The sequence below is a fragment of the Lissotriton vulgaris genome, chromosome 6, assembly GCF_964263255.1.
Source record: "Lissotriton vulgaris chromosome 6, aLisVul1.2, whole genome shotgun sequence".
NCBI lineage: Eukaryota > Metazoa > Chordata > Amphibia > Caudata > Salamandridae > Lissotriton > Lissotriton vulgaris.
Genome location: NC_141694.1, coordinates 812737262 through 812764762, shown reverse-complemented (window position 1 = coordinate 812764762; position 27501 = coordinate 812737262). Strand labels below are relative to the sequence as shown.

At 44.5% G+C, this 27501-nt stretch overlaps 1 protein-coding gene across 1 annotated transcript in view; it reads right to left on the bottom strand.

The window, feature by feature from the left end:
* The window catches only part of YIPF4 (Yip1 domain family member 4), a 157033-nt gene that overhangs the window by 33274 nt on the left and 96258 nt on the right, over positions 1–27501 (bottom strand). The window contains exon 5 of the mRNA XM_086926840.1: positions 21432–21509. Within this exon, the coding sequence (XP_086782966.1) occupies positions 21432–21509 (78 nt within the window). The remainder of the gene's footprint in view (positions 1–21431; positions 21510–27501) is intronic.

The window sequence follows — 27501 nt, the reverse complement described above, 5'->3', positions numbered from 1 at the left end:
AGCGCTGAGTGATTCTGTGGTGATGCTGAATGTGTTACGTAGTCGAATTATGCAGTGTGCATTTGTATGTTGTGGTATTGCATAGCAGTTAATTGTGTGGCGTCGTTTTTGAATTATGTAGAGTCAATTGCTTGTCTTCTTAAGCCAACTGAGTGCAGGAAGCAGCCTGCATCAGTTGGCTATATTGTCCATGTGATCTCGGTGGGTTTTAGAATGCTGTTGACTTGTGATGGGCTTGCGAAAAAAACGTGATGAATGTGAAAACCCCCGCTTGTGAGCCGAAAACAAACTTGTGAAAAACATTGGGTCGGAGGTTTTCAAGTTTACCAGGAGTGCTTCAGCTGACCAGCAGTTGAATTATAAAAGAACATTTTTTTTTGTAGGCACAAAAAGGCCATAGACGCACACAAGGTACACAGGCATAAACAGGTCCATTTTAGTGTAGGCCTTCAAAGGATAAAAACACATAGGCACGCTGTACCATATCGGCATAACAGAAAAGCTGCACACGTTCTAGCCAAGAATACAGCCACGCATGTTTCACAAAGACAGACATAGCCTTTGATTCCTGATCCTTATCTTATCAGGGCAACCTCCTTTCTGCAGCACCCATTATACACCTTGGTAGTAGTGTGAACACTTGCAATAAACTCTACTTAGAAATACCAAAAGACTGGCTTTCTCAGAGCAAAAACAGAATACTCCTGCTCCAACTTTTTGTAACCAATGTTTGGTAAAAAGTTGTGTAGGCGCGAAAAACGCAGTACACACATAATATACACAGTGTACACGCACACTCACACACACCGACGCGCACACACACCCCTAGGCACACACACACACCAACTGAATGCACACATATTACATATGTACGCAGATAATACACAGTGTTTTGCCCCACACACAAAAAATCACAAATACATACTGCAACCAGCAGCAGCAACAGGATGCTACAGTTTATATGCGGGGACTTGCTTTAAAGCTCTGCACGCAGTGCCGCGTGTCAATTTTGTATAGCGTGAAGTTAACTTAAAGATATTACAGAGCTTCATATCCAAATCTGGAGTATAGCGCTTTATATAAAAAACTGTTGTATTACAAAAGGGCATTGTTTTGCACGTGGAAAACATTGAGCCGAAGCAGTAGGGAGCTAACTTCAAAGGGCTACACCTATCATATGTCAATTTTATTTAGTGTAAACTTAACCTAAAGAAAGCTCTTGTATCTGCGACGAAAGTGAATTAATGCATACAACATAGCGCTTCCTGTTGGTTCCCACTAGTGTGTAGGAGGCAGAGTGGTGTCTGTGTGTTCACATGCATACCTTCATGCAGGCGATTGGACGCGGGGGTCCGACTACTATGGAATTTCAACAATTGGGAATACATCTCTGCAGCTCTCGAAGAAGTGCCTTAGAGCCCGGTGAAAATGCGAGCCCTCTTCAAGGAGCTAGTCTGACAAAAAGTGGTGTTCACTTCGAATTCCGATTTTCACTACAGTCAATTTAAATTATAACACCACTCTCCAATGAGGAGGAATTTATAAAAAGAAATTGTGAGAAAGCACAGTAGATCCTCTGTCTACAAGATATGCAGACATGGAGTACTTTGTTTGCAAACTTCAAAGGATAAGTAGCCTGTTGCCATTAATAAACTACAATAGAGGCAGGTAAAAAGTGGTGTAGACGAATGACTCCAGGTTTTCCTTGTAGCACTCGCAAGACTGATGGAAAAATGAGAACTGTTAAAGTTTAAATTTTAACATACCCTGTCTATGCGTGCCTTCGCATGTAACCATGCCAATCAGGGCACCTTGGCTTTATAGGATTTATCTTTCTACGATGTATGTTATGAGTAAGTTTGAAAAAAGACGTGGGAATGCTAACAATTGACATGTATTCTTGAGGAGAATTGCCCATTTTGATTACTAGGAAGTTTACTGATGCGGGAAGGGATGCTTAGGCTCTGGTGCCCACTGTATCAATGGACTTATGCTGCCACTCACTGGTTTGGCCCAACAAAGTAAACAAGTTCAATAGGTAGGGAAGAAAATAAAAGTGACGCAGACGCAGGAAGAAAATAAAAGTGACGCGGCCACGGGAAGAAAGTGAAAGTGAGCGGCCGTGGGAAGAAAATGAAAGTGAGCGGGCGTGGGAAGAAAATGAAAGTAAACGGCCACGAAAGAGATCGCGCACTGTAAGGGTGCCGCGAGCTATGCTATGTGCGCGCACCATGACGAGAGAGGAAAGCCAGATGGCGCCTCTGCTCGTCACTGTGCGCGTAACCGCATGCTCTAGGCCACCCAAAAAGCTGTGGTCGGCTTTTTAAAGCCCACTCAGTAAATGTCTCGCCAGACAGCGCATGCGCTGGCTCAGGCGAGACCTAAAAACACTATGCTAGACAGCATGCACAGATCTTTACACTATGGTGCGAAGTTTGTGCCTGGCACTAGGGGGCCTTAAAGACTATCAGTGCAGGGTAATATTTAGTGAATACAGCACTGCTTTGTCTTTTATCACATGCACAGCAAAGAGCAGTTACTTTGCTTCTACGCTGCGTAATATTTTTGTTTACTGTGTTGTGTAATATTTTTGTGAATCTGCCCTAAAGTGTATAAGACATGCTTATTTCAAAAGGTCTCTGGCAGGATAATTGTGAGCCCATGTTCACAATTAGTCAATGCCAAACCTCCGGTAGTGGAACATGATTAATACATTTTCTTATTCTCCATCTAGTCTAACTGGGGCACCAGCTGGGTAAATTATTTCATCTAACAGATATAGTCCAAAGTATGTCAAAAGAAGGGGTGTGTGAAATTTGCATAAATGCTTTTGTGTAATTTCATTACATTTCAGAAAGTAAAGCAAAATTACACAAAATGCTAAACAATCATTTGGCGCTATAATTTTTGGCAAAATGCAAAGCTTGTATTTTGGGCGTTCACATTGTTCGTGCGCTTGTGCTACATTGTCCTAGGAAACGGTGTGTAATTAAGGTAAACATAAGTAGATTGGTATTCCTTTCAAGAGAAAACTATTTTAAAAGAATATATAAATAATGCAGTGCCAGGGAGGCAACTCAGTTAAAATGGCAGCGTCAAAGGGAACGAATAGCACTGTGACTAATGTGACAATAGCAGAGTTAATACCTGCTTTTTAACAACCAGTCCCAGGACACCAAGTAGCCAATACCATAAAATGATTGCTGATAATCTGTGAAAGAATTAGGCAGACAGAGCTTGAAGGCTGGGAGTCTCGCTCGAGAAGACAAAGAAATAGGTTAAAACATGCATTTGCAATGCAATAGGTCTCGCATTAGGAAAGTTTGAGTTATTTGTCCTGTACATGACAAATTTGTTGTTTATGTGTTATTTTTTAATATTGTGAAATTAATAGCTTTATCATTTACAATGGTAATACTTTTATTTTTTGACAATGTGACACCTATAGCATTTTTAATGCAACTTGTTTTGTATTTACGTGACTTAGAAGTATTGATTTTACAAATAATGTTTTAAAAAAAAAATAATAATACTTAAATAAAAGTTATTGTAATTTATAATGGCAATAGCTTAAACTTTTGTAAATAACTTTTGTGAAGATTATGTTCAGTGTATTTTATCGTGACTGAAATATAAGAATAGAAGTGAAATATCAACTTTTTTGTGACATTTGTAATAAAGCTTTAAACATTGAGAGAACATATTTGAGCCAGTTGTTGTTGAATGTTTGCACAGATTGATTCTGTGGTGACGATGAGTGATGTTGTGGTGGCGACAAGTGATGCTGTGGCGTTCAGTGATGTTGTGGTGCCCCTGAGTGATGCTGTTGTTGTGCGATAGATAGATGGAGTGAGGGCGATAGATAGATGGAGTGAGGGCGATAGATAGATGGAGTGAGGGCGATAGATAGATAGAGTGAGGGCGATAGATAGATAGAGTGAGGGCGATAGATAGATAGAGTGAGGGCGATAGATAGAGTGAGGGCGATAGATAGATAGAGTGAGGGCGATAGATAGATAGAGTGAGGGCGATAGATAGATAGAGTGAGGGCCATAGAGTGAGGGCGATAGATAGAGTGAGGGCGATAGATAGAGTGAGGGCGATAGATAGATGGAGTGAGGGCGATAGATAGATGGAGTGAGGGCGATAGATAGATGGAGTGAGGGCGATAGATAGATGGAGTGAGGGCGATAGATAGATGGAGTGAGGGCGATAGATAGATGGAGTGAGGGCGATAGATAGATAGAGTGAGGTCGATAGATAGAGTGAGGGCGATAGATAGATAGATAGAGTGAGGGCGATAGATAGATAGAGTGAGGGTGATAGATAGAGTGAGGGCGATAGATAGAGTGAGGGCGATAGATAGAGTGAGGGCGATAGATAGATAGAGTGAGGGCGATAGATAGATAGTGTGAGGGCGATAGATAGAGTGAGGGCGATAGATAGATAGAGTGAGGGCCATAGAGTGAGGGCCATAGAGTGAGGGCGATAGATAAGAGTGAGGGTGATAGATAGAGTGAGGTCGATAGATAGAATGAGGGCGATAGATAGAGTGAGGGCGATAGATAGAGTGAGGGCGATAGATATGTGTGGTTGTGTTTGTGTGGTTGTATGTGTGTTGTTGTCTGTGAGTGCGTGCATGGTTGTATGTATGTGAGTGTGCGGTTACAGAAGGATGTATGTGGAAGAGAGGAGCAGATCAGCATATTATAAGAGAACAGGGAGTTAAAGAAGGAGGTTGTTGAAAGGAACAGCAGATCAGCACAGGCGAAACAAGGAGACTTCAGCACTAACCCCTACTTCCTCACTTGACCGAAAGCGTGTGATCTTGGACAGAGTCCTTTCTCTTTCCGTCACCCAATTCCCTTATTACCAAAATGCCACTTGCTTATAAATAGAGTGAACACTGCTCCATAAAACAAAATGGACTGTTTAACTGAGTCTGCAATGCATGTGCCTAGATGCCACCCACTGCGCAGAGTTGTGATATACACATCTATTCCCTCCGACCTGAGGCACACGCCACTTCAACACACAACAGTAAGTTGGTAAAGGACTATATACAAAAATAAATCGAACTTTGAACCGACAAATGAAGGCCATTCTGTGCACGTTTCTTCCTAATCTCTGCATCCATAAACACGCTTACTTCGTGCCTGCAATCAAGCGCATTATAAATGCATCTAAAAGTCACAGCACATCATGGTTTTAATTCTCAAGCAGCGAACCAGGAATTTCTCCCAAAATATGTTTATAGTACTTGTAGTCTATCATACAAGTAAATGGCTTGGGTATTAGGTTTATAACCCAGCTCGCCGCCTACGTAGAATATTCAGTACTGCATACATCGTTACACCTTCTAGTACATATTACTGTCGTACTTGCCGAAAACTAGCCAATGTATACAGTACCTACATCAGCAGATTTAATATACGTAATGTAAACAATGGTTATTCCAGCATGCTTAAAATATATCATAAACATTATGCTTCGGCATGTATACTATGAAACACAACAATTGGTGTTTAATAAGGTACATTAATGTACTCCCGAGTTACATTGCAAACGGAGAGTATGAGAGTTAAGCATAAAATTGTGCCGGCAAGCACAAGATGTCAGCTCTTCTCAGACAGCGTCTCATTAAAAAGTAACTCTTTGTCCGAAAAATAATAATATTGACGCTTCTTATAGCATCCACCACAGATGGAAATACAACTCAGTGCTAGAGAGCTGTCGACCAAAAGGAATGACATTTCAGTTTCCATTAAGAAACAACGAGGCAGACAGAAAGAAATACACAAATGCACGCAGAGGCACGTACAGTCAGAGACACGGACAACCACACACCCGACACCCGCAAGACCTCACACCCAATCTGGCCGGCTAGAACTGTCTCCTCTTAATGGTCAATGGTCAGAGAGAGCTGCGAGGGAGGAACAGTGCAACACCCAACCAGTGCGTGCTCACAAGTATGTGCTCAATAACAAACAGTGTGCAAACAATCTAGATCTTTGTGCTACAAACCCTGTGAAGACTCAATGAACAAACTCTTCACTAATGAGTCAACTGAAAAGAATGGTGAAGGAAGTGCCTTTATAATTGAAAGGAAATACAGGGTCCAGCATGCATCTGAAATCTCACTTGCGCTATGCATCGTGCTGCCTGAGTCTCAAATTGGAAGCTCAGCGTGTCCTCAAACTAAAAACATAATTATCATGGTTACCCTTTGGATGCTAAAAGACAACTCCAAGTACGTGTCTTCTCCTGTGTGATCCTAGTGAGAAAGTACTTACAAATCACGCTCTGTTGACCTCGCCACGTCTATTCCCAAGCTCAAGTTTTGATGAAAAAGGACATAATCTGTCGCCATCCTGTCTAACAGTCCCGGTTCCCCTACGGAACGCCCATGCTACAGTTACTCCTCTCTGCTGTTACAAGCTAAAAATACGTGTCATGTCCCGCAGTGCCAAAGGGAGTGTTGCGCGTCTTGTTCACATACAGCGCTGCTCTAGAAAGAATTCTCTCTCCACTATAATCTGCGGCGATCACACGCTGTGTCCGCTGCTGCGCCATAACAAGAGAGCTGCCTGTGTGTTTTAAATGACTGATCATGTGTTGTATACTCTCTGGATAGAGAAAACAGAACGCTCTGCCCAAATCCAGCAGCGCTAACTTTAAAAGTAACTATAAAAAACTCTTGTATTTGCGCGGCCATGACTCCTGAATGTTTTCTGTAGATCAAACAAGCTCTTGGCATTGCTGTGGGGAGGAGAGGGGGGAGGAGAAATGCGAGACACGGCCTGGCGGCCGTGAAGTATGAAGCAGTGGGCGGGGGGAGGAGAAATGGGAGACACGGCCTTGTGGCCGTTAAGTGTGAAGCAGTGGGCGGGGGAGCCCTTTGAAGGGAAGCTCTCCGAGGGAAAAGCGCGTGCGTGTGTTCACGTGAACTGTCGGAAAGCCTCCCGATGGTTTGAGAACTTATTTTGCACACAAAAATTCGACCCTATCCATTCCTTGCGGAATGGGATAGGCTCGACCTAAAAATGGAAAGAGAAAAGGACTGCATATCCGGCTGCAAATGGCATCAGAAACATTAGCAGGATGCTTTGACTGAGGCTGATCTACCGGACAACAGCCCCAGTCCAGACATCCCCCAGGTCTACAGGTTATAGTTTGCATGGCTGTTGTCTGAATTATGGATAATGCGCCTAACCAGAAGTTGCAAAATACTCCGAAATTGCACTCTACTCAGCTCCTTAGTGAATTACGGTGATGACATGGTTATAATTATGCCCCCAAGGCTAAAACGTCAAACAAATCCCATTTAAGCTTAGAGTCACACATGGAATTAAAGCAAACATCCTCAAGTACAAACGTCCTCAAGTACAAAATCAAAATCATAGCTTTCATCTTTGTTTATTGGCAACCTAAGTTTAGATATTTGTAACAGTTGATATGCATAGTCAACACAGACTATTTACACAACAGCACAAATAGGAAAAACAAACAAACATTGGCATAGCCAATAGGTCTCGCCTTTGGGACATTATAAGTGTTAAGCCATGCAACAGTTGATGTTGCAATAAGGATATTGTACTGCATAATTAAATACTTATAAGGTCCCAAAGGCCATAGCATCACACAATGTAGCATCTCACTTGTTCTGCTATTTGCCGGGTACACCTTTGCAGCCTTTTCTTGCCTTGGCTGACACAGCCAGACACACACATTCCTTTCGGAGTGCATGGCTCCGGGCCAGACACCTGGCCTCTTGAAACAGCTACTTCAGTGTTTGTGTGTAAGCAAACCTCTCGCACCCGCAGGGAGTGCTTCATCAAGGAAAGCACGCGCTGTTACTAGCGCTGGAAGCGTTTAGGCCCAGTTCTGACACTTTGTGCAGAAAATACATTAAGGTTTCCTTAACAGACACACAGCACACCTATGCGAGTCAGGTGCTCTCACCATGTTATGTCGAGGAGGAACTAACGATGGAAAAACATCCACTTACTCAGCAGTAGACAAAAACCTCACCTTTGGGCTGCACGCCCTACTTCCAGACTAGTGGTAAGTATTTTCACTCAAGGTGTCCAAGGTGTCAAGCATTGCCTTCTAGTTGGTGAAGTTTTTTAAGATCACAAAACGGTGCCTACTTTGTTAGTTCCGCACAGCTTTAAAGTCGAAAGCCTTGAGGTTTCAGGTTTTCCGTCATATTTATGAAGAAAACAAGTTACTTACCTGTAACTTTGGTTCCCCAGTATTGGTAACTTTCATAGATTCCCATAGCTTGTATCATTCCCCGTCGTAGAAATGGGAGCCTCGGTAAATAGAAAATACCATAGCAGTAGGTACAAAAGAGAAAGAAAGGCGTAGGCCTCATCTCATTTTGTAGCAAATCCACCTCTTTTTGTAAAAGAGACCAAAAACTTGCAACAACCAATCAGATTAGCCTCACCCCATAGAACCCTCCTGAGAGAACCTCAGAGCCTCACATCTGCTGAAGGCTGAGCTTTCCCAGGGGAGGAGGGTGGGGCATGGGAACCTATGAAAGTTACCAATACTGGGGAACCAAAGTTACAGGTAAGTAACTTGTTTTCTTGCCCCAGTACTGGAACTTTCATAGATTCCCATAGCTTGTATCAGAATAGCTAGCAGTAAGCAATAAAAGCACATTTTGTGACATAAGCATCGAAATACCTTAGTATCCATACCGTTATAAGAAGCAAAAAGCCATTGAAACAGTAGTCAGTAACATTATCAGATACAAAATGTGCAATAATAGAAGGCGGGATAGAAGGGAAAGCTCACCGCTCATTGGAAGAGATTCCTCAGGACCGCTTGTCCAACTTCTGCCTCACTCCTTGTGGAAGAGTCCAAGCAGTAATGCTTTGTGAACGTGTGGGTACTGCTCCATGTAGCTGCCCTACAAATGTCTTTGAAAGGAACTCCAGCGAAGAGAGCAGCAGAGGATGAAACTGATCTCGTGGAGTGAGCTCGTACATGTCTTTCTAGAGGCTTACCCGACGCTTGGTGGCAATAATGAATTGCACTGAAGATCCAACGTGAGATGCCTTGTTTTCAAAGAGGAAAACCTTTCAGCGGAGCACTATAAGCAACAAAGAGTTGTGAAGATTTCCTGAAATCCTTTGTGCGTTCAAGAAAAAATTTCAGACATCTTTGGACATCCAAGGAATGCAGAGACCTTTCTGCTGGAGACGTAGGTCGAGGAAAAAAAGATTTCAGAACCACAGGCTCGTTCAATTGGAAATCCGAAGGGACCTTTGGAATGAATTTCGGATTTGCTCTTAGGATTAGTGTCTTTTTTGAACTGTAAAAAGGGTTCCATAATGGTAAGAGCTTGCAGTTCCCCAACCCTTCTAGCCAACGTCAAGGCTAAAATGAGAGCCACCTTCCATGATAGAAACTTTAGATCTGCTCTGTGAATAGGCTCAAACGGAGGTCTCATGAGATAGGCCAGAACCAAATTGAGTTGCCACATTGGAGGCGGAGGCCGAACTGGAGGGAAAACCCTGAAAAGACCTTTCAGGAATTGTTGGACGATCCTAGCGGACCAGAGAGAAGGACCTGAGGCTGTCCGCCTGAATCTAGAGTGAGCCGCCAGATGTACCTTGATGGAGGAATGTGCCAGGCCTGACTTAGCTAGAGAAAGAATGTAAGGCAATATCTGGTGAGGAGCAGAAGAGACCGGATGGAAGTTCTGTCAGTGGCACCATAAGCAGAAACTTTTCCATTTTGCGCGATAGGTCTTATTTGTACTTGGTGTGCAGGCTTGAGATAATATTTCTTTACACTACTGAGGGATATTTAAATTCTGGAATTCCCGGTGCTCAGGAGCCATGCTGTCAACTGGAGAGAGCTTGGGTCTGGATGCAACACTTGGCCCTGGGACATTGTCAATAGAGATGGAATGGGCCGTAGTTGAATTGGCTGATCTTGAGAGAGCAGGAGAAGCTCTGTGAACCAGAATTGGCGGGGTCGCGCTGGCGCGATCAAAACATTCTGCAGGGTTCCGTCTTGAGTTTCCAGAGTAGCCTCGGAATCAGGGGAATTGGAGGAAAGGCGTAAACAAATGTGCCTGACCAGGCTATCTAAAGAGCATTCCCCAACGAGCCACAATGGTGATCCCTGCTTGCATAGAACTGGCATTTCCTGTTGTCTGGGGTTGCGAATAGGTCTATGGACGGAGTACCCCAACATGCGAAGACCCCGTCGAGAGTGTCCTGATCCAGTTCCCGCTCGTGACAGACTGATTTCAGAAGACTCAAAGTATCTGCTGTCGTGTTGAGGGTACCTGGGAGATGTTCTGCTGAGAGAAAAACTCTGTGGAGAATTGCCCATTCCCATATCTCCTGGGCCACCTTTGAAAGAACTTCAGACCTTGTTCCGCCTTGTTTGTTCACATAATGCATGGCCGTCGTGTTGTCCGTACGAACCAATACCGTGGAATTCCAGATTCTCGGAAGGTAAGTCTGCAAAGCTAAACGAATTGCCTTGAGCTCCAGAAGATTGATGTGGAGAGTACGCTGCTCGGGCGTCCAATGACCGCTCACTTGTAGGTCTTGCAAAACAGCTACCCAACCTTCCAGTGAGGCATCCGTGATCAGAACCATGGGAGATAGAGCAATCTTGAAAGTGAGACCCTTTGAGATATTGTCTTTGATCGTCCACCAAATGGTTGCTTTCCTCATGAGAGGTGTGACACTATTTTGTCGTCGAACGCGCCCTCCGCCTGGCGCCATTGCCTGTCTAGTTGCTCCTGTAACGGGCGCATGCACAGTCTGCAATGCGGAATTAAGGGTATGCAGGATGAAATCGATCCGAAGAGCAACTTGTATAGGGGGACCAATAGAGATCGTCTTCTTTGCAATTGACTAGCAGAGAGAATGAGCCTTTTCTTTCTTCCGATGGGAAAGCCTTGCAGCATCTTGTATCCAGAATGGACCCTAGGAATTTTGCCGACCTGGATGGGAGAAGGATCGATTTGTCCTTGTTGTGTTGAAGACCTGGATGATTGAAAAGTCGAATGCAACTTTTCACTGCTCTTGTAGTTGCTTGAGAAGATGGAGAATTATCAACCAATCGTCTATGTATGGCAAAACCTGTAGAGACTGATTTCTGAGAAACGCTGCCACTGGGGCAAACATCTTTGTGAATATCCACGGAGCGGATCCGAGCCCGAAAGTCAGGACTTTGAATTGAAAATGGCTCTTGGCTACTGTGAAGCATAAAAATCGTCTGTGAGCTGGGTGGATCGGGACATGAAAGTATGCGTCTTCAAGATCCAGAGTTGCCATGTAATCTCCTGGATTGAGAAGGCGCAAAATATTGTGAAGAGATACCATCCGGAACGATAATTTTATCAAATAGGTGTTGAGCTCCCTCAGGTCTAAAATTGGGCGCCATTTCTCCTCTGTCTTGCGAACCAGGGAAAACCTGGAAAAGAACCCTTCTCCTCGTTGAGATAGAGGTACGGGCTCTATCGCTCCCTTGTTGAGCAGTTGATGAGCTTCGAGACGTAGATGTTTTGATTCGGTGGCGCAAGGGGCTCTGGAAGGTTGGAGGTGTTGAAACTCCAATGTATGGCAAAACCGAATGATATTGAGGACCCACTGATCTGATGTTTTGATCTTCCAGCTGCGTAGACTGTGTGAAATCCTGCCCCCCACTGAATTTTTATTGAGGGTGGAGGAACAGTAGACAGAGCCGAGAGGCCGCTATTGGCGTTTAGAAGAATCTCTCCCCTGAAGCCCCTGTCGACCTCTTGTCAGTTGGCGAGAGAAAGACGCCGATTGGCCTTGGCGCTGAGAGTATTGAGGTTTGTAAGACTGCGAGGATTGTGAATAGGAGGAGTAGTGTTGTTGGTATCCTCCACTGTAGGTAGAAAAACATTTACCTTTAGCTCCTCGGAAAGGCACCTTGCGATATCGTAACGTGCCCAAGGACCTTGCAGTTTCTGTGTCCTTTTTGATGGATTGTAAAGCGTCATCTATTTGCTTATCAAAAAGCATGTCTCCATCAAACGGTAAATCCAAAATGTTATTCTGTACCTCAGGGCAAAACCAGGTAGCCCGAAGCCAGCCTGGTCTCCTCAGGACAGCTGAACCTGCCAAGGCACGAAAAGCAATTGTAGCGATGTCTATGGCACAATCAATAATCTCTGAGGAAGATCGCTCCCCCTCCTCAAGGATCTATTTAGCATCTGCCCTGGAACTGTCCGGCAGCTGATCCAGAAAAGGAGACAAATCGCACCACATTTGGCGATCATATCGTCCCAAAATTGCAAGTGCATTGGAGGCTCAAACCAGGAGGTTCGACATAGAGGAGAATCTCTTGCCCACTTTGTCCAGGTGTCTGCCCTCTCTATCTGGCGGTGCTGTAAGAGGGGCCGATGGGTTCTTTGATTTTCTTTGAGCCGCCTGGGAGAACACAGAGTTCGGCCTCGGTTGGCCAACCAGGCAAGCGGGACTACCATCAGGTGCCTTATATTTCTTCTCCAGTCGCGGTAGAACTGGGATAACAGTAGCTGGAAACTGCATTACCTTTATTCTTTCACTCCATACGTGCTCTATAATGGGAATAGAGCGGATGGATTTTCTATAAGGCTCTTTGAAATCATAGATTAAACAGTCCGATTGAACTACCAGAACGGGAAGACCAAATCTTTTTGAAGCTCTCTCCATAAGATTATGGAAACCTCCAATGTCTGCTGGAGGAGAACCCACAGGATCAGGTAAAGGCGAAGCGGGATCTGGTATGATATAGTCGTCCCATTCTCTATCCGGATTTGGGACATCTTTCACATTCCGTTCATCAGCTGAGGAATCATCCTCATCATCATCATCATCATCATCATCATTCGCCTGCCCCGTGAAGACATTCTGACGTTCCCCCAAAGGTTCCGGTTCTGGTGGTTGAACCGTAGAAGTTGACGGAGGAGGCATTAGAGGTGGTTGCATGGATTCAGAGGGTTGGGAAGGAAATCTCCTCCTATAATCCATCAATATGATCTGCAATTCACTTATCAGGGAGGAAGGCATAGAAACCAGGCCCTGATGTGATTGTTCCTGAGGTCTCTCCAGAGGGGGGGAGTTGCCGTTGTTCTTCATAATAGTCATCAGAATCTGAGTCCTGGTATTTCACCTGGAGCTGAGAAGGGCTGTAAGCATCTCCATAAGGACTATCATCCTCATCTGAGTATTCCTCGTCTAAAAGTAATGCAGGAGGTAATGGTGTTACCCTCTGCGGTGATGTTATCTCTGGTGTTATTTGACGTCTTTTAATAGATTTTGACTTTTTGCACCGTCGACGGATTCGTCGACGTCATTGTAGTCGAAGGAATTATCATTGTAGAATGCGTCGTCATCGGTGGAAGGATCATTGCCGACAGTGGAGTGATCGTTGACGGAACAGTCGACAAGCTCAACGTCAGCACCATCATCGCCGTTGTCGTCATCGTCGACATCACCGTCGGCGTCAGCATCGTCGACGTCAACGAAGTCATCGCCAAAGCTGTCGACGATGAAGCTCTCGACTACGGAACCATTGAAGGAGCCGAAGTCAACGTCTGGTGGCTTTTATTTGTCGTCGTCGACGTACCTGGAATTATCGTCGTCAACAAACGGGTTTTCTTCTCCGATTTTCCCTCCTGAGGTACAGATGCCGGTTTCTTGAAAAGTTTAGTCTTTTCAGTTGGTGGAGAGGCAAAATAAAGGTCCAAGAATCACCTTCCTAGATGGAAGTACCTCGGGAACAAGTCCCTCCCTCTCCTTTACACCTCGCTGAGGAGATTTTTTGAGACTGGGCCTTCTAGACCTATCAGAGGTCTTTTGAGAGACCTTAGCAGGAGGCTCAGCTGAAGTGGAAGGGGAAGACCTACCCCTCTTCTTAGACCTCCTTGAAGATGTTGCTGAGGAGGAATCTTCACCATCACTTGAAATTACGTCTTTCATTGACTTCATATTCTATAACCAGGTCAAAAGTCGTCCTTCCCTGTCTCTCAGGGTCTTAGTAGAAAAGGTCCTGCAAATCTTACTATCAGTGGCCTTGTGATCCGGGTACAAGCAATAAATACAATCCTTATGCTTGTCTTCAACATAAAGTCTTTTTTTTAGAGCAAGTAGCACAGGCCTTAAATAAAGGTTTCTTTTCTTTATCAGACATTCTGAAGAGAATATAGTAGAAATCCAAGGGTTGTTGAGAATTCTGAGCAGACCTCAGTGGAGACTCCCTAAGCACAAAGTGCAGTAGAAAATCTGAGGCTCTCTCAGGAGGGTTCTATGGGGTTTGGCTAATCTGATTGGTTCTTGGAAGTTTGTGGTCTCTTTTACAAAAAGAGGTGGATATGCTACAAAATGAGATGAGGCCTAGGCCTTTCTTTCTCTTTTGTACCTACTGCTATGTTATTTTCTATTTACCGAGGCTCCCATTTCGACGGCGGGGAATGATACAAGCTATGGGAATCTATGAAAGTTCCAATACTGAGGCAACGTAAATGTTCTAGCATGGTGCATGCGCTGTTTGCTGAAAAAACGAGACTTTCTAAAAGTCACTATCAGGAAATGGAGACAATCAGGAGCCCTGTATCAGGAGAGCACGCAGAATGACGTCATAATCTGTACACAGGGCTTCTTTGAAGAGGGCTTTTGCGGCTAAATATTGACATCCCTCAAAGATGTTCAAAAATCACAACCACATTTCATCTTCTTTAAAGGCTCTCTGCAGGAGGAAGTCAGTTTTGAGAGTGATTTAACGAAAAGACTTAGGACGGTGCTCGCAGTTCCCGTGTATTGTGGTGTTTAACACTAATTATTTGGTAAATAAATGATGTCCTATTTCCGCTTTGATATAATTCATAGTGACAATGGCCATTAAATAATAAACAATGGCCTTTATAAATGCGTAACTAGAACCAGCAACGTCCTTGCCCAGTCACACAATTAATTTCACTGAACTTAACACCTTCAGTTAAATATAATTACGCACAATTAGTTAGGGCAGATGGCATCAGCTTTGATCCCGGGTGTTTTATTCGAATTACTTCAGAGGAAGAAACTAAACCAACACACGTAATAAAAATATATGTCCAGGCTGACACGAAGTGAGGTGGCCACCCTGAAATTAGTCCACCATAGAAGGTGGGGTGAAGGGGTAGACCCTCAGAAGCAAAAAAAGCAACTGAAACTCCGAGGTAAATTCTACTAACCGCGAGGTAAAGTTTAATTAACATTGAAATGCGAAAGTACTATACAGGAAGGGAGGGCCTTAGGAAATCGTCAAATGGAACAAAAGTAAACCAGCAAAAGTGCACCAGGGCCAGCGTGACCACCATCTGTTTCCTATTAACATGACCTGTCGCGATAATTGGAAATAGATGGCACTGCTGCTCGCTCCCGCGGACCCTAGGCCATGGTACAGAGAAGGCGAAACATGCACCCGCCTTGGGCCAATTGCATGCTGTCTTTCTTACAAAGACGCATGCAAAGGCCAATAGGGAGAGATAAAACAAAAGCATCCGCACAAGCGTGTGTTCAAAGTTTTAAAGCCCTTAGTAAAGCCTCGCAGCGCATGCGCGATGGCTCAGGTGAGACCTAAAAACGGGGCCAAGATTACAACAGATGCAATTAATCACTCCAGTTTTAGAGACTGTTCTCGTCGCTCAGCCCTAAATGACCTTTGCTAAACGGAAGGATGCCTTGTGGCCAGCCTCCAAAATGTACATAATTGCAACCCGCGCAAAAAAACTGTTAGACCAACATGTCACCACTATGATAATGCTGGGTTGGAAAAAATTCCCATCAGCCCACCATTATGGTGGAGTATCGTCATGTGGGATACATATCATAAACCCAAATCTCCCCCAGCGCACCTGATAATGATGCGGAGATGGATTTTGAAAATACTTTTCCAAACCACAGTATTTCAAAAGTAGGACTGAAGGAGTGCAGTGCTCGTGAAAAAGAAGGTAAAGTGTAGATAAAATTGGCTCCTGAGACAAAAATATGTTTATTAGGTATTATCCCAGGGTCAAAGGTTAAAAACAACGCCTAATAGTCTTAAAAAATTACTATATAACGGCGCAGTGCGTTAAGGTCGACATGTTTCAGCTTATGTGGACAGTGAGTCCAAGCTTTCTTCAGGACCAGATGATATTAAGCGACTGCAATTTGTGAAAAACTAGGTGCATTGCTCGGACGCTGGCCCAAGAGGTACCGACGGACAGAGCGGGCCTCCTTTTTCCCGAGTGGGTACCGGGTGAGGTGAGGTGATCTCCCACAAAATGCTGGGAGAATAACGCATAGCTGGATAATTACCAGAGAACATTTGGGCTCAAAGTTTCTGGTAGGATTAATCCATATTGTCAATGCACCTAGTTTTTCACCGTTATATAGTCATTTTTTAAGACTATTAGGCGTTGTTTTTAACCTTTGACCCTGGGATAATACCTAATAAACATATTTTTTGTCTCAGGAGCCAATTTTATCTACACTTAACCTTCTTTTTCACGAGCACTGCACTCCTTCAGTCCTACTTTTGAAATACTGTGGTTTGGAAAAGTATTTTCAAAATCCATCTCCGCATCATTATCAGGTGCGCTGGGGGAGATTTGGGTTTATGATATGTATCCCACATGACGATACTCCACCATAATGGTGGGCTGATGGGAATTTTTTCCAACCCAGCATTATCATAGTGGTGACATGTTGGTCTAACGCTTTTTTTGCGCGACACAACACACAAGCAATCATTTGGACCAGGTAACTCTTGTTTGTTTTTTCAATAGGCATAGGGGTTTGAGCTACCGTGGTCGTTAAAAATTCCCCTTTGACCCCCCCACTTGCTTCTTTCATAATTGCAACCCACCCATAAGGGTTTTCGGGAGAGAAAAAGAGAACGAGAGAGAGGAAGAGAGCGAGAGAGAGTGCGAGAGAGAGAGAGAGCGATAGAGACCCTCAATGACTTTGGGAGCAGTGAACAGAATCCGATTAACTTCAACCAATCTGTGCTTGGTCCGTGCTGCACTGAAAAGATTGGTAGTGATTTTTCGCCAATAAAGGAGGCGGCAAAGAAGAGGGACACTGGAGAAAACAAATGATAATCAATGAGCGGGCTACAAGCCCTTTTTAGGTTTCGCCAGCACATCGCTTGCGCTGGGCTTGGTTTTAATATAAATCTTAAAAGGGGTTTACATCCCACCTTCTTACTTTCCAGGCTTTCTACTGGGTGTTGTGCTTGCCACTTACTTTTCCTCCATTTACATTGGCTATAGCATATTTTCCTGCATTTTACCAATGCGTGTTCCTCGTCTGCTTCTCTTATCAGTTTCCCATAGCCGAAACAATGTTAACATCCGCTTTGGTGGTTCCATTTTTTCATAAACGTTTGCCTCTTTCTGCTTTTTTGTCTTGCGTGATACTTTAAATGAAATTAGCATATTTATATAGTGCAAGTGATCACCAGGATAGATTAAGTGATTTGTCTGGAATAACAGGATGTTGCGCTGCCGAGACTCGAACCAGGATCCCCAGATTTCAAGTCGCAGCCCTGCCCACTGCGCCACATCCTCTCCTCTCCCTGTATACATGTTGGAGAGCGGGTTCCTCCATCCCAGGCGGTGGTTGAATAATGAATTCTATGTACATCTCTCCTCGCTGACCCAGTTTCATTTTGTACCCACACGGTTAGAAATGGGATTTTTGGCAGGCTAGGGCATGTGCCAAAGCCAGGCAGAAACCACCACTCTAGTCAGGATAAGGGAGTTACACTCCTAAAATAACCTCTGCTCACCCCCCACGGTAGCTTGGCACGAGCAGCCAGGCTTATCTTAGAGGCAGTGTGTAAAGCATTTGGACATAACCAACAGTAATACAGTGTAAGCACTACAAAAGGACACCTCACCAGTTTAGAAAAATATTCAATATTTTTATATACTTAAGGCAAGACCAAAAACAATAAAAATCCACAATACAGTTCTTAAAAAAAATCCACAGTTATCAAAACACGCTTTAAAACAATTCCTTGATGTCAATAGCTCTGTCCGGGGCTATCACTGCGTCGTGAGCAAACAAATCCAAACAGTTCTGGCTGGCGTCGTTGGCCAGCTCCAGTGTTAGGAAGACCCGCAAACAGTACCTTTTAGATATGCAGGTCGTCAGCGACCTCTTGTTGAGCTTCCGAAACCACGGCGCTCGCAGGCATCTGTTCCGGAGGTTGGTGCAGGAGTCGTCAAGGCCCTCGAAGTTACAAGCATTGAAGGTCGATCTTCTCCGGAGTCAGGAGCGCTGGCGTTAGCAGGAGTGGAGTGCTGCGGTGAGAAGTGCAGCGGTGCGGCGTGCAGTGCCCTCAGGTCGCGGTGAGAGCAGCGGCTCGGTGGCGGCATCAGATGGCGTCGTCTGTGAGACCAGAATCGCGGTGCGAGATGAAGGCAGTGCTCGTCACCGTGCTTGCAGGTCACGTTGCAAGCAGCAGCGGCGTCGTTGCTGAAGCGCTGTCGTCGGCTGATAAACTGGAGTCGATGGTGCCGGCGTCAGTAGGCCAAGGCTGCGGTGCGGGATGAGGGCGGTGCGTGTGTGTAACTTTACGAGCGGTGCCCTCCAACCACGGTGCAAGCAGCAGCATCGATTCCGGCATGGAGTGGCGTCTTAGGGGAGGCCAAGGCATTGTCACGAGGCGGTGCGGAGTGCAGTGCCCACAAGTCACGGTGCGAGCAGTGGCTTGGTGGCGACGTAAGCAGGCGTCATCGAGGAGACAAGGGTCGCGGTGTGGCGTTGCGGTGGCGCTTTCTGCAGTGCCAAGGCGTCGTCGTTAAGCGAGGCGGTGTGGAGTGCGGTGCCCACAGGTCGCCGTGCGAGCAGTGGCTCGGAGGCAGCGTCAGCAGGTGTCATTGGTGAGACCAGGGTCGCGTTGAAGCCGCGCCCTCTGCGGTGCCTTCAGGACACGGAGTTAGCAGCGGCGTCGTAGACGACATTGGATTGCTTTTCTTCTGTTGCAGCACAAAATAGCTGGAGGCAGAAGAGCTTGAAGTCTTTGCTGTTCCTGAGACTTCTTGAACAGGGGGCAAGCTGTACCTCAAGCCCTTGGTGAAACTTACAAAAGTAGATTGCAGAAAGTTCAGTCCAGTCCTTCACTGCCCAAGACAGAAGCAGCCACTGCAAGCCAACACAGCAAAGCACACAGCAAAGTGGTAGTTCCTCCTCACAGCTTCTCTAGCCCTTCTTCTTGACAGTCTTCTTCATCCAAAAGAGTTCTAAAGTTCAGGGGTCAGGGCCCCAGTATTTGTATCCAAACATCCTTTGATCCTCTAGGCAGATGGTGTCTTTGCCCAGCCAGAACCAGTTCTGCCTTCTCTGATGTGAATTCCTGGCAGGGGGTGGAGACGGCATTGTCAGAGACAGACCAGGCCCTTTGAGGTGCAAGGAAATCTCCTCCCTCTTCCCCCATCTCAGCCCATGTCTATTCAGCCCTTTCCTGACCTACCTAGGCTATTGGGAGCCACCCTTGCTTCCTAGCCATCTGTCGTCCAAAACCCAAACAGGCAATCCACATTCCAGCAGAGGCACACAGATGACTGAGCAAGAAAATACCTACTTCCTAAAAGTGGTATTTTCAATCCCAGAATGTAAAAATCACCTTTACTAAAAGATTTAGATTCTGAGTTCAGGCATACTAAATTTTATTTTCCCACCTAGTTTCCAGGGCCAGTTATGTTTATAAGGTGTTATAAACAAACTTCCCATTCTGTCCTATTAGGAACAGGTAGCCTTGCAATAGTGAAAAACGAAATGGACTGTAATTCACTATCAGGACATGCCACATACACCAGGGTATTCCTACCTTTCACATACACTACACCCTGCTCACAGGGGTACTTTGGGCCTACCTTAGGGGTGCCTGACATGTAAGAAAAGGGAAGGTTAGGGACTGCCCAGTGTGTGCACGGGCCAAGTCGTTATGACAGTTACAAACTGTGCAAAGACTCTGCAATGGCAGGTCTGAGGTACCTTTTCCGGGCTGATCACGTGGGTGGCACAATCCGTGCTGCAGGCCCAAGCGTAGCATTGGATTCCCAGGTCCTGGCACACTCAGTGCACCTTACTAGGGGCTGACAAGAAAACCAAACAGCCACTCATGGAAACACTTATCAATACCACAATTTACACAGAGAGCATATGCACTTTAGCACTGATTAGCAGAGGTAAAGTGCCCAGAGTCCTAAAACCAACACAAACAGGTCAGGAAAAGATAGGAGGAAGAAGCAAATAGTTTGGGGATAATCCTGCAAAAAGCGCTATTTCCAACACACACCCTCGCCCACTGCTTACTATATCTACAGCTCGGCACAGTGCTTCACGTCAAGAACATTACAAAACGGATTGTTACTTCTCTTCTTGTGACGTACACAAGTGTCCGCTATTATACTGGCACTTTAGAACTGTTCTTAGCTGTGATGAGGCCAACCCTGCAGTCTGGCACACAGGAAAGTAGTGGCAGAGCACAGAGTCTGTGGGCTGCACCAGCCTCTATGCACAGTGGGTGCCCAAGCAGTCAACAGTTGTTTTACAGGGTCATGCTAGGCGTAGGGGTTTTTGAAATAACGCAGCATTTGCTGACAACGCGCAAAAGCAACAGCGTGCCGCGAAAGGGTGACAAGCAATGCCATCTTCACCAACAAGGTAGGTACATTCACTCTCTCAAACCTCTTCTATTTCCCAGTGGATTATTTTTTTTAACATGCCGCAGCAGCACCACCCGTTGCGGCTCTGAGGAAACTCGTTGACCCAGCACTTCCTCCAACGTCATAATTTTTTTGACTGGAATTTCTTCTTACACCCATTCAATGGCCATCGCCTCTCGTATCCCACATCCACTGAGATGGCCTGCGCCTACGGAGGTCACTTGTTGCCTGTGCACTTCTTTTAAGGGACAGAGCCCCCGCTGGGCGTATTTAATGCAACCAAGGTGAAAGAGTAAACGTAAATTGAAAAAAGCAGCAAGCTGTACATCAAAAATATAAATGAGATAATGTAAAAGTTGGCTGCACATCATGCCAATTTGCATTTAGTATGGTCTGTTACTCTGCTGAATTCCAGCATTCTCACATTAATCTGCAATGTAATGCAACCTACTAAAATATGGCATTTTCCTGATCTTTGTAGTCACAACATAACAAGAGAGCAGTTCTGCCTTAAACCACTGTTTCATGGCTGCGTGTAAGTAAGACTAGGATGGAGAAATACGACCTGTTTCTTCCCACCAACTGAGTTATTTTGGTCTTTGATCCTAAATCTGTATTTACTGCTTTATGCAACTTTGTAAAGGTCCACTGAGGTATTCTTAAAAGACTGCTAGCCCTGACCGACATAAATGAAGTTGAGGATTACAAACGTTGCACAGAACTAAAATATGCAGCTACTTACATCACCACCGAGAACTCTGGCCAAAAGAAAAATGGTCAATGATCCAAATATCCAAATTGTAATAATCCAAGAAACCACCTAAAACGTAAAACAAATTGTCAGTCATCAACAGTACAAGTTTTAAAAATATATTGAAAATCTGTGATTTTGAAGTGAGACAACAAAGTCATGTGTTGCAATTTGGCTCTTATTTTAACAGAAAATGGATCAATTATGTTCTCATGTAGTATTTATGTAGGGTTTTAAAATGTACTTATTTTATCGGAGCAGCAACAGTTCCAAATATATCAGTTTGTTATAAAAGACAAATAATTACATTCATTAGTGCGCAAAGACAGAACAATATTTTTAAAAACCAATGCCCATCATTTCTCTTAAATATGTAAAGGGATACTGTTTGGTCTTAAATAACTTTGCAGAAACCTTGTGTCAATTTGAGTTGCAATGAAATGGTTACAAAAAGCACCCCAGTTATGATTAGGCAAAATAACCATAACTCACACCCGCTATGCACTACTTAGGACCGCAGGTGACAATAATCATGGCATATTAAATTACTATCATAACTACATCTCTAATAACATGACTGAAGACATCATCCAATAGTACTAATGCTCTGCCATCGGTCCAGTGCAGTGTGGATAGCTGCAAGGCTCTGCGCTCAATCCTCTTTAAATAGCCTGCCCATGTTGCTTATGGCCATAGACCGCTATTTCCCCCATAAAAAAAAAAATAGCGTACCCAGAGTAATTCCAACAACACCATCATAGAAGATGGCATCAACAGTCAGCAGTACCTGATGGGAGACGAGGTATGGTTTTCTACCAGGACTTGTGAATTTCAATGGTTTCCATATACTGAAATTCGCTTTGGCCTGCAGCCATGGCATTATGCTCATGCAGCTGCAGGGCCTGGCAGTGCATCTGACAAACCATTTTGGCCAACCTACGCTGCACCAAGCCTTCAGCTGGGTAGTCCAGGTTGGTCGAAGGGCCTGCCCCACCCTACTACATGTGGCCAAACTCCTACTGGACACTGCCAAAGTGCGCTGATGGTGTGCAACTCTTGCTGGGCATGACCATGGTTAACCATTGGGCCTGGCCACCAGCCAGGTCTGTGCACAGTCCTCAGCTGGAAGTAATCCCCCACATCACAAAGCCTGGAGAATAAGAAGCCATCAATAATGCTTTTTGTTTGGGTTTACTAATTTTTGTTTGATAGGTTTTATAAAGGAACTTATTTTATTTTCTCTTTTTGTAATCACACATATATATATATATATATATGATCAAGGCCGGGGTAACCTTGTCGAAACGAGTCATGTTGGAGGAGATGAACAATAAAATTGCACTTTAAATATCTAATTTTCCGTGGTGTGGTCCGTTCCTGCTGGTGAAACGCTAGGCGGATATTGCCTTACTTGTGTTTCCAAAGGACTTGGTTCTTCATATATATATATATTCACTGAAAAAACCATAGGTTTCACACTTGTTATAGCTAGGAATTAGCATTTAAAAAAACCTTTGAAATTCACTGAAAAAACCATAGGTTTCACACCAGTTATAGTTAGCTGAACTGTTTACTCATACAAAACTATTGAAATTCCCACGTTATAGTTAGTTGGACTCACTATAACTCGCGCGCCCGCAATCCACTGCTGATGATGTCACATATTACATCATTCATGACATGGTCAGTGACATCACTGATGACATCTCAAATGACATCACTGATGACATCACTGATGACATCATCCAGTGAATGTGTGTTCCTGTAAAGTTAAAATGTGTCTAACATATTGAAGAATGAGTGTATGTATGAGTGTCTGGATGAAGGATTTAGTAGGTGCGTGACTGACTGTATGAGTGAGTGATTAAATGGGTCTTACTGAATGCATTGCTTAGTGACTAAACTGTCTGAATGTGTGCATCAGTAGGTCTGTTGTTGTGTAAGCTGCTGCATGTGTTGATCAGTAGCTATTTGAGTGGCTATATGGGTTATTGATTGGTTTAAGTATTTGAATGTGAGGGTGAGTATGTGTGTGGGTGGCTGTGAGGTGTGTGACTCTGTGCATAGATGTGTGACCAGTTGATTCACTAGGTATATGGGTTCAAGAGTGCATGTAGAAACAGCTTTATGGGCGGTTGACTGTGTGCATGGGTGTGTTGCTGAGTGAATGGATATATCAGTGCTACATATCCATGAAAGTACATATATAAAACACAGTGAATGTGAGAGTTGGCATATATAAATGACTAAACATCAGAGCCTGTGATTGCGTAAGTGACTGTATGGATCAATGTGTACTTGTATTAGTGATTGTAAAAGAGAGTAAGTATGTGTTAGTATATGTTTGAATAAGTAAGGTTTAGTGTGTATAAGTTTGTAGTTGAGGAAATGGGAGTGTGATTGATTCTTTGCATAACTGACTAGGTGTTTGAGTAACTTTGTGGATGAGTGTCAGCATGTAAGTGTCTGTATAGGTGTATGAGTGGATATGATAGTGTACTATTGATGAGTGACTGTATGTATGAGTGATTGTATGGGTGAATGAGTGGATGTGTGTGTGTAGACCTAGGAATCAGTGAGTGCGTATGTAGTTACTGGTATTGGTGTGTCAATAATTTCAGGAATAGTAGTTTGTATTTAACACTGGGTGTATCAAAGGTTAGATTAGAGTGTGAGGAGGTGCATCGTATTATCACATGGATGATGCCATCAGTGATGTCATTTGAGATGTCATCAGTGATGTCATCAGAGATGTCACTGACCAGGTCATGAAAGTAGTATATAGTGATACCTTCACTTCAACTCTGGTCTTAAATTTGACAGTTCCAGCCAGGATTCCTGGCCTTAAATATGATGGGGCTAGTCTTAATTATGACAGGCCTAGTCTTAAACTCCTGGGCGGAAATTTGACTGCTCTGGCTGGAAACCCTGGCCTTAAATTTTGACATGGCCTGGGCGCAGGCTGTTGGCATTAAACAGGCCTGGTTTTAAAAGGGGGGTGACATGTAGGGATATTCCCAAGAAGTAACAGGCTGCAAAACATGTGGTAATTGTGTACATGTTTTAAAAGTGCATATGAAAGTGCGTGCAGGCTGGAAATGTCTGTGCATGTTTAAAACTGGGTGTTGCAGACAGCTGCAGGCTGAACAGCTGCTGAACAGGCCTGAGTCCCCAACCCTGTGTGTTGGGAGATGTTTTTTTATGTTTGAAAAAAAAAAGGGGTGCTTTTAAATTGTAGCTGTTGGGAACCCCATAGTGTGTTTTAAAAAGCACAAGCCATGTTCAGCAACCCCTGAGCTTTGAGATGTTGAAAAAGACAGATGTCGTGGCAAGGCTTCCCCATGAGAACCTGAAACAGGATGCCAAGTGCTCGGACGTAATTCACACCCCTCCAAAGCCCCTGGGCCGAAACGGGCTTTTAAAATGTAATTTGTTGGAAACCCATAGTGTGTTTTAAAAAACACAAGCCAGTTTCGGCCCCGGGGCTTTGGGATGTTGAAAAAGACAGATGTCGTGGCAAGTCTTCCCAGGAGAACCTGAAACAGGATGCCAAGTGCTCGGACGCAATTCACACACCTCCAAAGCCCCTGGGTCGAAACTGGACATGCTGGCAGGAATTGTGACAGTTTAGGCCACGACTTGATGACTCTGGCTGGAAAGATGACATGTGATGGGTTTAGGGCGGGGACAAAGGTCGGTTCCCGGGGGTCTCTAATGCCCAAGATAAGCCATTTTAACATATGAGGCCCATTATAAAAGTGTCCAGAAGATTTTGATATGTTTGCTATGGCCCCAAGCACCCTACTCTTCCCAAGATAAGATAGAAAAAAGTTACCTTCCAAAGACCCCCATGACATTCTAAACCCCTCAAGTCATAAAGGGTGTGGGGGCTTCTAATTAGCATGCATGGACAGGTATAAAAAGGCCCCTTAAGGAACACTGTCAAACACCCATTCCAAAAACTCTGGGAGCGACTGGCGTGGATTGCTTTTGGCTGGACCTTGTGGGCTCCTGCATCCAAGTCAAGAAACCTTTGGGATTGCCTGGCCTGGATTGTTTTTTGGCTGCACTTTGAGGATTTCTGCACCAACAAACCCTTCAACACCCTTTGGGAGCGAGTGGATTGTCTTGGAGTCACAGCGCCAACCTTGGATCTTAAGGCAAGAATGGACCTGAGCAACTTCTCCCAAATTGAAGCCGCCTGTGACAATTTAAGGAAGGTAAATAAAGCATGGCGCAAGGATGTATGTGTATGTGGTATTTAAAGTATACAAAACTGTAGTTTTGAAAATGCTAAATAGTACTTTGTAAACTGTTAATGTTTAAGGCATTGCAACATGTTTAATGTGAATAATGGTGCCAATGAAGTTTTTTACAAGACGTGAAATGTAAATGTATTTAAAATGAATAAAGGCGTTGTTGAAGGATTGAGTTTAAAGCTATGTGTGTATGTATTTAATGTTAATAGAGGAGGTGTGGTTGGGCTGGCGCAGAGTTTGCAGGGTTTGTATTTAAGGGGCATAATGTTGTAGGCCTTAGGAGGGTACATGCAAAGGGGGTAACGTGTATTTTACACAGCATAGAAACATTTTACCAGGATGCTGTACATTTAATGCTAATAAATGTTAAAGGCTTTGAGGTGTTGGTATTGCAAGCTTACCAGAGGGTCTTTAAATAATATACATTGCATACATATGAACATAAATAATGCATTGTTGTGCTCACCAAGCCGTTGTTTTGAGGGTGTGAAGTATGGGTCTGGATCCTTAAAAGAGAGTCTGCATGGGGTCCTTCAGTATGCGTGGCGCTGAGGGGGCTCTGGGGGTGGGCTCCATGGTCCTGGCGTTTAGGGGTATGAGGCCCTTTTAAAATAAGCCCCGAGCCCGCTTCTCCATGGCACTGCTCTGGGGGGGAGGGTGATGTGTTCCTGGTGTCCTCGTGGCTCCTGGGGCCCTTGAGCTGCTTATTTTATTTTACGAACAAATGCCCCACGAGCCCGCTTGCGGCAGGCGCTGCTCGGGGGGTGCGAGGGTCCTGGTGTCCTGGGGCTCAGGGCCCCGAATGCCGCTCTGTGTTGCATTTTTTAAAAATGCCCCCGAGCCCGCTTGCACAAGGCGCTGCTCGGGGGTGTTGTGGGGCTGGCTCTGTGTGTCCCGGGGCCTCCGTGGCCCGAGTTTTGCTGCTTTTTCTTTCTAAAATGCCCCCGAACCCACTTGCAGATGGCGTTGCTCGGGGGTGTTGTGAGGCTGTCTCCGGGGTCGTGCTGGTCCTCTGCAGGGTCCTGGGGCATTTCCAAACAGCCCATGTGGATCCCTTGGGTCAGCGGCGGCATGGCGGCTGAGTGCTTCTCCGGGGCTGCTGCGCAAGGCCTGCACCAACTCATCACTGACGGGGCGGGCCTTGCACAGCAGTCTTGTGTAAGTTACATTTATTTATGCGCTTTTATATAGCGCGGACTTTACCCGAAGGCATCAGAGCGCTTCACAAAAAGAACAGAAAAATTACAAATGAACAAAATTACAAAAGCAGACGATAAGTTACATGAGGTGAAAGTGACAATTGTGAGCAAACAAAATACATGAGGTAGCAAAACAGTGTGTTACAAGAGAAAAGTGACGTGTAGCAAGTTACAAAAGGGTACAATACACAGGTACAAGGATAATACTGCAAAAAAAAAATGGGCAAAAGTATCACTGACGGGGCGGGCCTTGCACAGCAGTCTTGTGTAAGTTACATTTATTTATGCGCTTTTATATAGCGCTGACTTTACCTGAAGGCGTCAGAGCGCTTCACAAAAGGAACAGAAAAATTACAAATGAACAAAATTACAAAAGCAGACGATAAGTTACAAGAGGTAAAAGTGACAATTGTGAGCCAACAAAATACATGAGGTAGCAAAACAGTGTGTTACAAGAGAAAAGTGATGTGTAGCAAGTTACAAAAGGGTACAATACACAGGTACAAGGATAATACTGCAATAAATGGGCAAAAGTGACATTTTGTGAGCAAACAAAATACATGAGGTGGCAAACGGAGCAGACGTTAAGATACATAAGAAAAA